This window comes from Pelobates fuscus, chromosome 12, assembly GCF_036172605.1.
Source record: "Pelobates fuscus isolate aPelFus1 chromosome 12, aPelFus1.pri, whole genome shotgun sequence".
Lineage (NCBI taxonomy): Eukaryota > Metazoa > Chordata > Amphibia > Anura > Pelobatidae > Pelobates > Pelobates fuscus.
In genome coordinates, this window is record NC_086328.1 from 28,920,131 (window position 1) to 28,936,293 (window position 16,163).

At 36.3% G+C, this 16,163-nt stretch overlaps 1 protein-coding gene across 1 annotated transcript in view; it reads right to left on the minus strand.

Annotated features, from left to right (window-relative positions):
* Positions 1 to 4,487: 4,487 nt before the first annotated feature.
* Positions 4,488 to 16,163, minus strand: part of ADAMTS18 (ADAM metallopeptidase with thrombospondin type 1 motif 18) — a 68,299-nt gene continuing 56,623 nt past the window's right edge. The window contains exons 17-23 of the mRNA XM_063438542.1: positions 13,217 to 13,355; positions 12,088 to 12,214; positions 9,683 to 9,887; positions 8,837 to 9,028; positions 8,011 to 8,223; positions 7,611 to 7,758; positions 4,488 to 5,680 (exon numbers count right to left, since the gene is read on the minus strand). Of these exons, the coding sequence (XP_063294612.1) occupies positions 5,538 to 5,680; positions 7,611 to 7,758; positions 8,011 to 8,223; positions 8,837 to 9,028; positions 9,683 to 9,887; positions 12,088 to 12,214; positions 13,217 to 13,355 (1,167 nt within the window). The 3' untranslated portion in view covers positions 4,488 to 5,537. The remainder of the gene's footprint in view (positions 5,681 to 7,610; positions 7,759 to 8,010; positions 8,224 to 8,836; positions 9,029 to 9,682; positions 9,888 to 12,087; positions 12,215 to 13,216; positions 13,356 to 16,163) is intronic.

Sequence of the window (16,163 nt, forward strand, 5' to 3'; positions counted from 1 at the left end):
GAAAGCCACAGAAGGGGCGAATAACTATTTATAGTTTTTTATCTTCATAATTTCTCCTCAGCCCCTATCCCCCATTATAGCTCCAACTCCTACCACTACATCCACTGTTTCCCCTACTTCATCCCCTTTTAGAGCCCCTGTGTTATCAAAATGAGAAGAGGAACTGGACTCAATACCAGTCAATAACAGGTGCACTGAAGCAGGACCAGCAAATCCCACAATGATAGATCTCCAGGCACTCAAAGTGTTCAAACCACAGGTAGGTTTATTGGGTCAAAATGGTACAGAGCATCTGCTCTTTCACCTTGCGATCCAATAAACCTGCCTGTGGTTTAAACGCTCTGAGTGCCTGGAGATTGTTTCCTCTTGTGCCTTATTAGAGCTCTGTCAGCCCATTACAGCCACTATTTTCCAACAAAAGCCTATACCCCACCACTATAGCCCTTATACACCACTGCAGACTCAACCCCTATTACAGCACCTAACCACCCAACCCGCACACTACAATTTCTATCCGCCATTTACAACCCCTATCATCTCCATTACAGCCCCTACCCCCTACTACAGCCCCTATCTCCCCATTATAGCCCCTATCCCCCCATTACAGCCCTAATCCCTCCTATATATATATATAGTTGATACAATGTTAAATAAAAATCTGCACACCCGTCAAGCCATAAGACTTGCTTTTCCCACAGAAATCACAAATATGCAGTGATGTTACTACTGCAAATGATTCTGGGTGGGCATATGCCAATTAGTTTAACAAAGAATCCCATTTTTACCTTATTCCATTTTAAACATGGATTCCTTTGAGTCTGTGTTTGCTGTATACAACAGTTTTGAAACACAACTTGAGATAAGATGCAAAGCCAGTAAACCACTCATGGACAGCTGTTTCATTGTTAATGCAAATCATCAGCATGAGGTTGGTTGGTTACTGGCTGGCTTTTGAGGCTTGGTAGTGCTTGGGAATCAAAAACCAAAAAGGTTATGGTGGGGAAATAAATGTGATTGAAAGCCCCTTGCACCTGAAGTCTGTGGATGATTAATACAGCGTTAAACAAAAATCTGCACACCAGTCAAGCCATAAGACTTGCTTTTCCCACTGAAATCACAAATTTGCAGTGACGTTACTACTGCAAAGGATTCTGGGTGTGCATATGCAAAGTAGTTTAACAAAGAATCACATTATTGCCTCATTCCATTTTAAACATGGATTCCTTTGAGTCTGTGTTTGCTGTATACAACAGCTTTCAAGATATACTACTGATACTAGCTATACTATTGATGCTGCATTTTGTCACCATGTACCTTTGTATTTACTACATACCATAGTTTTCCTTACAATGAATCACTGAGCATTTATCTGAGCAGTTACTGAGCATATTTCCAACTTTAGAGAACAAAGCTCTAAGATATTTAAATTCAGAAGATCAATCAACAGTTTCTGTAATCAAACATCATTTAAATGAGTTATAATTTCGCAGTAAAATTATAATATATTACCAAGTTTTTAAATGAATGTCTATGTTTATAAATGTATATTTTCATTACATTTAGCATTAATATTAGTTTGAATTTTAACAGTAATGATACGTCCCCAACAAGGAGCCATTTTAGTTTTTACCCAAAAAATATAAAAAATATTATAAAGTATTGAAAAGCAGGGATACATTTTCCATTCATCGAGCTGCTAATTTTAACTGACCACTGTCTAGCATTAGTGCTGATTTTGAAAATCATAGTTTTAGTTATTCCTTTCACCACTGTAGTAAAATTAAACTTTGTTCCTCAAAAGAGAAAAAAATAACTTGTGGCATCAAATGGAATTCAATAATTATACTTCTTTAATGCCACTCCTCAGAAAATTACAGTAGAGCATTACCATGTCTGAACTCTAATGGTTTTGGCAATCCAGTTATTCATTTTAGTCTTTTTTTTATCTAATGTTGAATTATGCTAAAGAGAGCATAGCTTTAAATCATGACACAATACCAAACCTCTACTGGCCTGTGATGTACTCAAAGTAGATTATTTATGTGAGAAAAAAAGAGAGGGCGTGGCCTAAGAGATTGTCAAAAATCAGAGGGGACAGAAAAGGGGGTAACCCTGAGTGGTTAGAACAAAAAAGAACGAGGGAATCTGTCCCTGGAGTAAAAATCGGAAAGATACTTTATTAATGTAATTCAAAAAACATTCCTACAATAAGCTACCTCTGGCACTCTACTATGGTATAAACTGGCTGTCTACCTTAGACAGACTGAATAACCAGCATAAGGTGCTAAGGGCGTATCTATAGGGGATAAGGGAAAAGAGGGAGAACATAAAACAAAGACAAATTGCTGCAAAGTGAGAATTTCACTGCAGAAAAATCGTAAAATACTATGGGGTACAAGGAATGGTCTCCAAAATACCACTCAATAACCAAGCTAATTGGTACAGTATACAGACACACGGAGGGACAGACAAGAGGTGAATCTAGATCTGCCAACAATGTCACTTTTGCAAATATAGAATATAATATCCTCAAACTATGTGCATATAAAGTAACCGAAGTTGTTACAAAGAACTTCACAGAGATAACTTTCTGATATTGTGGCCGCTGAAGTTCGCTATCAATGTGTGTCTAAATTTGATAGCTTAGTCTTTAGACACAATGTGTCATAATATCAATAGCTAGACGAGTGAATACATCCCAGTCTAAGCGTGCTGAAAGAAACAGTGAAAAAATCAGCAGAATGTAGCAGAGCAACTAGTACTATGTAGGCATACCGGCTCAATTGATCCGTTGGGTGCCTTGATGGTACCGTGCTGAATTGTCAAGGATCGTGCACGGATGAAGTCGTCAAGTGCACTGACGGTATCCAATTGACAAATAAATTAAATCATAAAACTAGTGATTGTCACAAGAATAAAGATACATAGAGTTAGAATAATGCCTTCATGGGCACCAGTTATAGTAAAGGAGAAATGCACATAGACCGGAAAGATAGTGAACAAATAGATAGGGAGAGTAACAGATACTGTAAATTAGCTAGAGTGAAAAATACCCAGGTCGGTATATTGCTTTCCTATATACCCTGATCAGTATAATTGTCCCCAATGTTTTCTCAATGGCTATCGATCAGCTCAGATAGGGTTACTTAGTCTGGTCGATATATAGTTTCCCAGAATGACATCATCGGTATATAGTGTGGCAATATTTCATAGTTGCTCACGATCAGCCAAAGTGAGCCTTGCCACACAAATACCGAAAATGGTTTATGAGGTATATCGCGAGTAAAAATCTAAGCCCATAGTGAAAAGATATATCCTTGGGGAGTCAAGGAATGCAATTGATGATGTCAAGACTGTCGGTACAGTTTCAAAGTCCGATGGTGTCAAGAATGTCGGTACAGCTTAAAGCCCTTAGTGTTTATTTCCTCTATAGGGTATTTTATTTGTACATGAAAATATTTCAGTAATTAATCTTCATGTGGGCACACCACACTTCTGCCAGGGCCATGTATATTCCTGATTTTAAAAATGTCCCCAAAATTCAACTATTAGTCTACATTTCATGGGTTGTGAATTTCCTTGAAATTTAGTAACTTACCTATAGTCACTTACAATATCTATCACTTTAGAAGTCACAATATTATTTTGCATGTGTTGTGGTGTCCTCCCTAATACAAAAATATGTCCCGTCTAGGCCACTACACTCTGCCAAAGACCTGCATCTATCCTCTGTTCGTACTCCCACCTCTGATGCTCGCCTTCAAGACTTCTCTAGAGCTGCACTGTTCCTGTGGAACTCCCTTCCCTTTTACGTTAGATGCTCACCTAGTCTCCACTCCTTCAAAAAATCATTAAAAACTCACTTTTTCACAAAAGCGTATCAATTATACTGTTAATGGCTGCAAAACACCACACTAAGTCTTCATTGAATATTATTCTACCAATCTACTTCCCTAATACTTCCCTTACCTTACTCCCTCTAGCATGTAAACTCATTGAGCAGGGCCCTCAACCCCTCTGTTTCTATAAGTCAAACTTGTCTGGTTACAATTCCATGTTTGTTAGTCCACCCATTGTAAAGCGCTACAGAATTTGTTGTCGCTCATAAATATAATAAAATTAATAATATTACTATACAAAATGGCATCCTCAGTAGCAATTATGAAATACTGCACCTTTCAACAATTACCCACAGATGGCTTCTTGAATTAAAATGCATTTTAGACATTTCTAATGTAAATCAAAGTCACAATGGTTTAATTAATTTCCTATTGCATCTGTTTTTGTTTTTTTCATCCTCCGGGACCTTTCCAACTATAAATCTTGGGTTGAGTTAGTTTGATATACAGTCAAATGTTAAAACAAAAGAAAATTACAACTTTATACCAAAAGCAAAATAATTTAATATAGATTTGTACACAAAATCTTTCTAGATAGTTTGATACATTTTTTCATTAAACATTTATCGTATTATTTTTTTTGTCGACTTATAATACAATAGAGAATAACAAAAAAGGGTTCTCTCAACAAACAATTGTAATGACACATAATAGAACCTTGCTTTTCCAGCAGCAAGTAAATTAAAAAGCACCTGTGTTTTGTAAATAGCTATTCTTGTTTAATTTTTTTCTGGTTATCACTTTGTGTCACAATATCCAAAATGCAATATTGCTGATATTTGTTTCAACTGGCTTTGGAAATATCCACCCTGCATACTCATTTCCAGAATGCATGAAGAATGATTGTCTTCTAATCATGAGTCTGATTTTCCAGTTCACAGAGTTCAAGTAAAGTCTTAAGAAGAACAAGAAGAAAATCAAGCATTCTGTATATTATGGTAATTTTATGGTTTTTATAATTGTAGGGTTTTGGCCATAGTAAACTCCAGAACTTGGCCATCCGATGTTCTTCAACCTCTTTGAAGGACTCAGGCCTGCCTGAGATCTCCAATGCTTTCATTATTGAAGATTTCATTTTTGAAGACCAAATTATTGTGATTATCAAAAAAATATGCTCTACCCCGTTAAAAAGGTTGGACTGCTTTGACTCAACATTTCTCCTTTGTGCAGTCAAACATCTAATCATCACACCAGCAATTTCCTATAAAGTAGATGTTTCCTAGTAGTGTTACATTTTTATATAGCTTTAGCTGAATTTTTTTTTAATAACATAATTGTTCAGATCTGCAAAAAAGTATAAATCCATTTGAAAAAATGAATTTATATATTTTTTTAGAAAAAATATATAAAAGTTAGTTTCAGTTAACAAGTGCTATATTGTCACAGTATGTATTGTATGATGGCTCAGAATATGCACACTGGTCACCTGTTTTTCCTAAATGGAGAGCTCAAAATGCAATTTCCGTCCAGTATAAATTAATCCAAAATGTAACTGGAAACATTCATTAAATTCTGATAAGATCTGCTGATTTCCATCATAGTGTTCATTCTTCAGCAGTTAGATCAAAGAGGAATTCTTGATCTACGGTTATCAGTATCAGAGGAAATGTATGCATTAAAGACTCAAGGAACGTGCTGTCAATGAAAGTTCAGAGGATCACCATAGTTTTTCTTTCTCGTACATGATTTACAACATTGTTTTCCATAGAATTTGTGATTGCAGACTCCATGCTGAGGGACCAGTGAACACCAGGTGAAGTAATCAACACAAGATGAATCTTCTGTAAGTTAAAACATTTAGGTGAGTTAGTTTTTGGGCTCTTTTTACAAAGTCAGTGAAACTATATATAACTATACACTTAAAAAAAATAAAAATAAAAACAATGGCTCATTGGAGAATGTTATCTAACAAATATGGACTACTGAATCCCTAATCGAGAAGACTCATTTGTATGTCAATATGTTCTATTTCCTTTTTTTCAACAAAGTTTCAAATATGTAGCCATTGTTTTTAGATTAAACCAGTAGATGGAATTAAAGTGATGTACCCTATAATTGATTTCATGTAAAAATACAAGCTTTTCATTGCAGAAGCCATCAATAGAACCGGCAAAAGTTACCAACCAGCTACCCTTTGGAGTATAGTTGCTGGTGTGTGCTCTGACATCCCAATCAGCTATGAATCAGCTCTGTGCATAAAACAGAATATATATTGGTTTCCATATATATATATATACGGAAACCATTCAAAGCATTCAGAAATCAAACTTAGTGGCACTTTGTGTTCCCTATTAAGGGTTAATAAGTAAAGGGGTGTATATAAAAAAATACCCCTTTCTGTCTCATTAGAGATATCTTTGCCAGAAGCTCAAGGAAGCAGGCTGAAGGGTCAGTGTTAGGACCCGCTTAGGGGGGTCTGCCTTGACGTTGGCAGGCGGGCATCCCTCCAATGGCCATTGGAGCAACTAAATGACCTCCATTTGTCTAAATATACATAGGGATTAAGGAGAAAGTGCAAGTAACATTTTCTTTTCTTTGTTTTTTACTATATATTGGGGCTGATGTGTGTTGTAGTCCTTGCTGCTTAAGCGCAGGACTTCTCTTTTTGTATTTGTATTTACTTTGTATCACACAGCCTGGTTACAATGCTGCTACCCATCCCATGTGTTCCCTATTAAGGGTTAATAAGTAAAGGGGTGTATATAAAAAATACCCCTTTCTGTCTCATTAGAGATATCTTTGCCAGAAGCTCAAGGAAGCAGTCTGAAGGGTCAGTGTTAGGACCCGCTTAGGGGGGTCTGCCTTGACGTTGGCAGGCGGGCATCCCTCCAATGGCCATTGGAGCAACTAAATGACCTCCATTTGTCTAAATATACATAGGGATTAAGGAGAAAGCGCAAGTAACATTTTCTTTTCTTTGGTTTTTACTATATATTGGGGCTGATGTGTGTTGTAGTCCTTGCTGCTTAAGCGCAGGACTTCTCTTTTTGTATTTGTATTTACTTTGTATCACACAGCCTGGTTACAATGCTGCTACCCATCCCATGTGTTCCCTATTAAGGGTTAATAAGTAAAGGGGTGTATATAAAAAATACCCCTTTCTGTCTCATTAGAGATATCTTTGCCAGAAGCTCAAGGAAGCAGGCTGAAGGGTCAGTGTTAGGACCCGCTTAGGGGGGTCTGCCTTGACGTTGGCAGGCGGGCATCCCTCCAATGGCCATTGGAGCAACTAAATGACCTCCATTTGTCTAAATATACATAGGGATTAAGGAGAAAGCGCAAGTAACTTTTTCTTTTCTTTGGTTTTTACTATATATTGGGGCTGATGTGTGTTGTAGTCCTTGCTGCTTAAGCGCAGGACTTCTCTTTTTGTATTAGTGGCACTTTTAAATAAAGTTCTTGAACAACCAAACCAATTAATATTTTACAGAATTTAGCAGGATGTGCATTTGTGACAAAAAGATTATTGTAAAAAAATGAAAATAAAATAAATGATCTTATGTCTACACATATGCGTGGGATGTTGATCATTAGGGTATGAAGACAGAGGGATGATTTTCAACAACGTTCAAAGGGTTGCAATGTTTGACCTACCTACACCTAACAAATAATACTCTCATATATTTTAGATATTGATCATATCTCATATATAATACCATACACCTGGATGTAGTAATACTAGTACTAAAAAGGATGTAAGAAATTAACTACCTTTTGTTCCAGAAGATGGACAAAAGTTTGTGTTACAAGCTTGTGATGTGATAGGTTTCAGATGTGGCAAACATCCAGAGGCTGGTCTTCCCTGACGAAGACATTGAACGTTCCTGACTTGTACACCTCCACCGCATGTCACAGAACACTGGAAAGAGACATAGATATGTTATGAGGAACTTAGATTATCCCAGAAAATTGGACATTTGGAATATTTGGAATATGAATATTTGAAAATAACCCTTGACATCTATGAGATATTTATTCATCAGGTCTTAATTAATGGTATTTGTTCTCAAAATGCTCACTTATAATAGTCACATCACCAAGCAAAATGTACTATAGAACACAACTGATTTTGCATTCAACATATAGGCAAAACCTTTTTGTCATAAAGTACCTGGTGCCACGGTGAAGCATGCCATCCATTATACACATTGTGAGATGTTTCTACTGGGCATGGGCTGTTGTTACATGTCTGCTCAAGTGCTATATTCACTTTTGAGAGGCTACGGCATCTTCTTTGTGGGAACGTGATTAATTTGCCATGATTATCCTTTTCACCACATTTGAGTTCACGTTTTTTAATCCCAGGACCACATGTTGTCGAACACTGAACACAAAATATAAATCATTATAAACATAAAATGTATGATAAACTTCTCACCAAATGTAAAATAAATAAAAAAAGGTAGGATAATAAATCAAAATGCTGGTTATCAAGATAACCAAGTAGTAACACTCCTCAAGTTTTCACATTTCCCATGATGCCTAGTCAGGACACTCGTAACCACTACAGTTTATTGCCCTAGGAAGCTGTCCATGAAATATAATCTTATCTAATCTTAGCTAAGTAAGTGTGTTCCATTGAAGCCAATCTCCTTTTCTTGCAAGCAGCACTATTCCCTACCTGACTTGGTGCTCAGTGCTCTGAGCCAGGTAGGGAATATCCTTTGTGTGCATGCTTAAAACACAGGTAGTAGAAGTAAAAGAGTCTGACGTTCATGGACTAAGCATGCAGTTTGTACTCACACAGTATAAATACATAAGTAGAACAGGAAGTAATGTTTTCCTGTATGACATGAGTGACAAAGGGGGTGGAGCTAAGCATAGGACATGAAGTCAGAGAACACAGAAATATGTATGTAAAATTGTATGAATAACGATAAATACATTGTGTTTACATTTTTTATTTCCCCTGTAAGGTTATAATCTGTGATAATTACCTCAGACCATGCTGAAATCACCCACTGAAGTTTGTCACTTTTTTGGCAACGTGTTAATATACAGCTCTGGATGGGTTCAGGCTTCCCTTCCACAGGGCACAGATTTTCTTGTAGTACTTTGTACTTTCCTGAGCTCACACTTTTGCAATAAACTTCACGTTTGTTAATCCCCCTTCCACAGGTTTTAGAACACTAGAAAACAAAATGTATGTATACATGTTTTAAAGAGTAATTCAATACTAAATAAAATATAATAAAAATTTGTTTAACAGGAAACGTACTAACTTTTCCAAGTATATATTTGGTATGGATTTACTTGGATGATGAAAGGTGGAGCTCAACGAACCTACCAAATTATCTCACAGACCTCGTTGGAATAGAATGAGATCAGATTAAAGCCAAATTAGAATAAATAGAATGAGATCAGATTAAAGCCAAATTAGAATGAATAGAATGAGATCAGATTAAAGTACTCTTGTGCGTGTGTGAGAGTACAGCATTGCTGTCTGCGGGGAATCTCATGAGACCGTAGGATTCTCCATATACACAGCCTCCATAAACGCAGATTGACTCTGTAGCTCTGCCTTGTGTCAAAGAAAGTCAGGAGGAGGAGAAAAATGATCAGAGTAGTCCTTATTTAGTCTCTGTATATCTCTTGACCGGGAAGGAATTTCAGTGAAGTTCAGTGAAATTCCAACACAGTCAAGATGAGTATTTCATAAAAATTCTATCTTTATGAAATACTTATTTTTCAGTGAGAGAGGGAGGAGAACAGTGCCAATTTAATCATTGAGTAAGTCCTGTTCACAAAATATAAGAGTTGTAGTTCTCTTTTTAGGAAATTACCTCAGACCAGGGTCCTGTGCTCCACTCTGCTGGGCAGTCTTGGATATTGCAGGTCTGCACTTGGGTAGGAGTGCTTACGGGACAGTGTGAGTGGCTGACCAACTCCTCAGTATTTGTTTCCGTTTTTTGGACACACTGAATTTGACGTGTCTGTTCACCACCACCACATGAAGCACTGCATGGATTCCACTCACCTGTTCTCCAGCTGCAAATGAAGGACGAATATTTTTTAGCTTTTGGTTTAGTCTATTTAATTAATAATCAATATATAATCAATATAGACAGATTCAACAATGGAAGATGCTAACAGAAATGTGCAATTTGATAATGGCCAATGTATCTTAAAACAATGTAAGTAGAATGACTTGCTTTTTTATTCTCTGCCCATATATTTACTAATATTTATTTATTTAAGTACCATATTTATCGGCGTATAACACGCACTTTTTCTCCCTGAAAATAGGGGGCAAATGATGTGTGCGTGTTATACGCCGATATACCGTATTTTTCACTCCATAAGACGCACTTTTTTCCCCCTCAAAAGTGAGGGGAAATGTCTGTGTGTCTTATGGAGCGAATGTGAAGGTTTACTTACCTGTCTTGAAGCGTGGGCCGGTGTTCAGCGCGCACCACGGTACTGGAACTTCAATTTCAGGTTCCGGTTTCCGGCGGGACTGAAAGGAAGTGCGCACTCAGTGTGCACACTTCCTTTCAGTCCCGCCGGAAACCGGAACCTGAAATTGAAGTTCCTGTACCGCGGTGCGCGCTGTGAAGCCGGCCCACGCTTCAAGACATGTAAGTAATTATGGGACAAGGGGAGGGAAAGTGCACTATGGGACAAAGGGAGGGGGGGACACTATGGGAGGGGGGGAGAACACTATGGGATGAGGGGGGGAACACTATGGGAGGGGGTGGAGAATACTATGGGAGGGGGGCGAGAATGCTATGGGAGGGGGGGAAATTTCCTGAAATTTCCTTCTTAAAATGAGGTGCGTGTTATACGCCGATAAATACGGTATTCATAATTTTTAATTATTAATGATTAACAAGCATAATTATTAAAGCTTTCTTCTTCAATTGCCAAATAAACACAAGCAGGTATTTATACAAGAATAGTTCAGTGCTTTACATGTACAGCTTAGTACCAAAACAACATACCATCGCCTCAAGTGTCTTACTGTCAAGTACATGCACTAACGGGCATCAAATGTATCTTCTGCTTACAAGCAAGACAAAGTTCCTTTGCCTCAGGAGCTTTACTGACATGTAAATCAGCTAAGGGGGCATCCAAAGTAGGCTCGCATCCCATTAAATTATGGATGCAAGCCATTTATTAACTCAGTACAACCTCAGGTTTTGTTTACTGAAAATGCAATTACCCTCTAGGGTGACATGGCCAATTAAAAACACAGAGTATGCCTTTACCTCCTGACAAACATGTAATGCTCTTACCAAGCTGACAAAGAAATCAGGCCTACAGTGAAGCTCAAAGTATTTTGCACAAACAGTTTTATTAAGAGAAGTACAGGATCATTTAAAAATTCCTCTAGACAATCCACGAGTTATAAAAAGTTACAAGGGTCTCTTGTTAGAATAGGTAATGGAAGGCTAGAAGGCACATTAACAGGTGTAGAACTGCAACGTTCTCAATACTGAATTCTGGCAATGCTGTTTGTTACTTTGCAAGGCAGATAAGTAGAGTGTGAGGGGTAAGAAAAGTGGTCTAGTGGCATTTTTTTTTTTTTGGGGGGGGGGGGGGGGGTTCATTGGCATTCCCGGTAAGAGTTTCAACCTATTCACAGATATAGTTGACATTGAAGAAGAGACTTCACACCAATCTTCTCCAGAATCTTAGAGCTGCCCATAAAAAAGGCATTTGGTAACAGTTTTTAATTTTCCAATTTCACCAGCAGAGTTCTACTGCTGTTAGGTATGCTTGCAGAATATAACTTTAGCTGGATTCAAGTGAATACAGAGCATTAAATGTTACTGGTATAGACAAGCAGTAGAGGCAAACTACAACAGAGCTAAACTACAACATAGCAAAAAAAAATATAGGGCAAAACTCTTCTGTAACACTGATGATTACCATGTCAACAGAGTGTGGGATTTATATAATGAATATTATTATATTGTATATTTCTGTGTTTGTTCTTATAGGGAATATCTGACGACATGCCATATAATAATACATGTGAATGAATTTGGATTTATATTTTAAGATGTAATAATAATTTAAAACTGAATATTAAATTAATTAAAACATTAAGCCAAAGGATTACACACTAAAAAATAACACCAAAAATAAAAAGTAATACATTAACTAAAACACTGGGGGGAGGGGGGGGTGGGAGGAAGTAAAAAAAGATTGTACTTTGAATAAAATTATATAATTTAACACTTACTATGCTGGACATGGGTGAATATTACATATTTTTGGAGGAAGGAGATTTTTGGTCCATGGTCCGCACAAAGTGGAATTCACTTGAACACGGAGATCTTGAAGGCAAACCAATTTTGCAGTCATGTAACCTGGAATGGATGGGACGTACATTTATTTTTAGTGGATGGTGTAAGGAAGGTTTCGACTTCTACACATTAGCCACATTCACATTTTGAAATCATGAAAATAACTTTTTAAAAACATTACATTTTAAATGTATGTAATTTAACATATTATATTATTGCACCTAATCTTGTAATGCATCTAAATACTGGTTAACATTATTTTATCAGCAATAATGTTACTCAGTTTATCAGTGTGCCAGAATGTCACCAGACAGCTGATACAATATGGCGCCATGAAAATCATTTTTAACCCCCTGTAATCCAGGGAGTTCCAAGCAGAGAAGATATCTCTTCTTCACTTCCGATCGGTACATGCTAGTATAGTTATATTATAATAGGTAACAATGTAATTGAAAACCCCGTCCACCTAAAGTCAGTGGATAGTAAATACATTGTTAAACACAGATCTGCACACACCAGCCGAACCATAAGACTTACTTGTCCTACATAAATCTCACATTTGCGGTGCTGTTATTACTGCAAGGGATTATGGGTGGGCATATGCAAATGAGATAAACAAAGATAGATCGCCTTGCCCTCAATCTCTTCCACAATGTATATTTATGTGCTACAAGATATGTAGAGGCAAACATTTTTCGCTAGTGGTATTTAACCATGGTTTCTGCACTTTTTGTATAACATAAATAGCTGTAGTTGTATGCATTGCATGACATCACAGAAATAGCCTTACCTAACCCTGGCCATACAAGTTTTGTACACCCTGTTCCTTTGCTAATAATGTTTATAGGCTGAATCACAGCACTGCAGTATTTATTAGCTTGTCCAGTAGTTACATTCACCTTTATTCACAAATTAAACTAATGGTGACTTGTAAACTACTTAACACTTCATTTTTGAATGCATTAGAAAAAAGGAGCCCAGTTTGGTCCAGAAGAATGATGTAGAATGATTGCATACTTTTAGTACCTAAGATTCTAAGATTACAAAGGTGTAGCCATAACTAACCTCCTCCACATGTTGTAGAACACTCTGTGTACAACGGTACCCAGGAAAAAACTGTTTTCTTTGTTGAAGGGTTTTCATTTGCAGATGTGGGTAAGGTATACTCCCATGCAATACCGGGATTCTTCCCTTGGTACAGGATCTTAATGGAAAACATATTAAAGCTTAATAAGTATGAAGTTACCTATCAAACAGAACACATCGCAAACTAATTCGAAAATGACTTCTGTAATGCATAACCTTATTTTTGTTGAGTAAACACACTGAGCTTACACCCTGCTTACCTACACCCTTAACATCCATATGATAATTTACAAAATGAGATCAAAATACACAGTTTAGAAAAAAAAATGAAAAATACGCTGTCATCTGTTTTTGGCGAATTAGCCATTTTGACCTAAATGTTAAAGATATGTTGGAAATTCCTTACAAAAGAGTATTTAGTAAATACATCTCAGTGAGTGATACCATTTATGTACTTAATCTTTTTTTTTTTTTTGTGCACATTTATACCATGATCCAATATACCGCTTGAATATATTTAGGGTTGGCTTAGAAATATTTGATATTTATAGTATAGTATGATTATTTGATAATTATAATTCTTCAGTATCTACTGCCCACTGGTAATGAAATGCACAACGTTTCTTAATAGCCATGATCTTATAATAAATGTAAACATTTGTTTTCTCTAGAGCCAATCGAAGAGTCTCTTAACTCAATGCAAATGTACTACTTTATTTACCTAGCAATTTGTTTTGAGACATTATGCACATAGGCAAGCAGAAATAAAATCACATAAGCACACTCCCAGAACCTCATACAAATACAACAGTGCACAGTGGAATAACATTAAATCATGGGGTTTAGCAGTACTCAAGTCCAAATCTTCAAATCCTTTTTGACCCAACAGTCATCTCCCCTGTAATAATTTTATTCCATGGTAATCCACTGTGAATGAAAGATGGCATAACCTTCCATCTTCCTTCTTTTCTGATGCAATGTGCGTATGTATAAATATTATATTCGGGTTTGTAATTCCCCTTAAACCAAGTAAAGTAGGGGAAAGATAGCCCTTGATTTATTTTTTTGGGTAAATGCTTTTCAAAGGATTTATTATTTTTGAATAAAAGATTTCAAAGTGATTTTTAAAAAAAATATTAAAATAGAAAAAAAAATATCACATATCAAAAACATCCAAAACAGCGTATCCAAAAATATTAAACTGAGGCAATAGTTATGGAAATATCTGTTTCCCTTGCACATGTCACGTGTAGAGTGGTAATAGAAATTAAATTAAATATACCACCAGGAAATTAACTTATCTGTAGGGGGTCCATATGAGAGCCCCAACAGCTATTGACTGCCACTAGGTTACAGGTTCTGGCAGCAGATTTTGTCCAAGCTTGCCTTGCTTTGTAATCAAATTTTTTAGTAAATTTGGTATGTCCTTACAGAACATTTAAGAATCTTACTTCTACTGTTATATACGTTTTTTGGTCTACTTTAATGAAATATTTTGAAAAATAAACCCAAGGCAGTTAGCTCATCTTTAGCAGCAAATTATATAATGAATAAAATTGAATCCTACAGTTCTATTTCTGCTAGAGCTGCCCTACGATTGATCAGTCCCGTTGGAATCAGCAGAAAAGTTAGGATATCATCCAGAATACTCAAATTGTTTTCCACTTGCCTTTTTTTCTGTGGTTTTAGGAAAAAAAAAATGCTGATTTACTCTTATTTCATGCAGTAAAATTCTCTCACTAGCTCAATAAACCTTTTTTTATTGTTCTCTAAATCAGTCCAGAATCCTCGAATAAAAACAATTCAAGAGAGATTCTAAGAAACACGACATGAATATATTTGCAAGCACCTCACACACTATATATTTATTTATTCAAATTACTGCTATGTAAGTAGTAAAGAAGGCAATTTGTAGATAGATTTGTACCTTAGTGCCCCTGTTCAAAAACATCTTAAAAATGTACATTACTAATGTGATGTGTCTTCTCTACTTCCTACTTGTACCACAGCTATAAATTTGATGGAGTCTATGTCAAACCTTAGGACAGATATTCAGCAGAGTTTCATTACATCAGCTACAATATAAATCCCTTTGGTAGGCATGCAAATAGCTTAGGGCTTCAAAACTAGCCAGCATTGTGTGCTTCTATCTTTTTATGATTGAGAAAATAGAAATAACTTTTTAATGAATCCAAACGGGAATAAAACAACGTGAACAATGAATAATAAAATGAGTTCATAAGCTGTGATACAGGAAAAAAATGGTCATTTTAACACATTGTTTAGATTAAGGTCAACAACACGATGTTTAAACCATTACATTTTTAAAATGCACATTTTGTAGCTTTGCATCTATAAAAAGGAACTTTTGTTTTTGCCTGATGTTTTCTTTTATGATTATTAGCCAAGAATGCATTGTCGCTAGAGCTCTTTTAAATTTAAGATAAATTCACTGTTCGGTAAACGCAACAAACTTAGCCGACCGTCCTTCACTTTCATTGCAATAATGAAAATGAGACTCCTCTTTCCAATATCAGATCTCTTTGCAACTGTCAAGTTTAAGGAAATGAATGCCAATACCCCGAACGTACTCAGACAGATAGACAGAAGAACAGAGGATAGAGACATATTGTTGGTCCTGAGTGGGCTGCCGCAATGTCTACAGTAGTTCAACAAAAAATAAACTTGTGAACAAGTAGAATAGTAAGGGAATGCTAGTAAATGGTCAAGATAGCCTAAAAAATTATATAGAGCCAGCATATTCTACAGAATTATACAATTATAGAAACAGGGATATTCAAAGGGAATGCTAAAACAAGCTGGCAATCCATGTGGGTTTGAGGTAGTTGGATATATTTGGTTAGGTGTTTTGTACAGGGACACTTACTGGTATATAAATTGACAGGCTAAGCCAAGGCATGGGTAC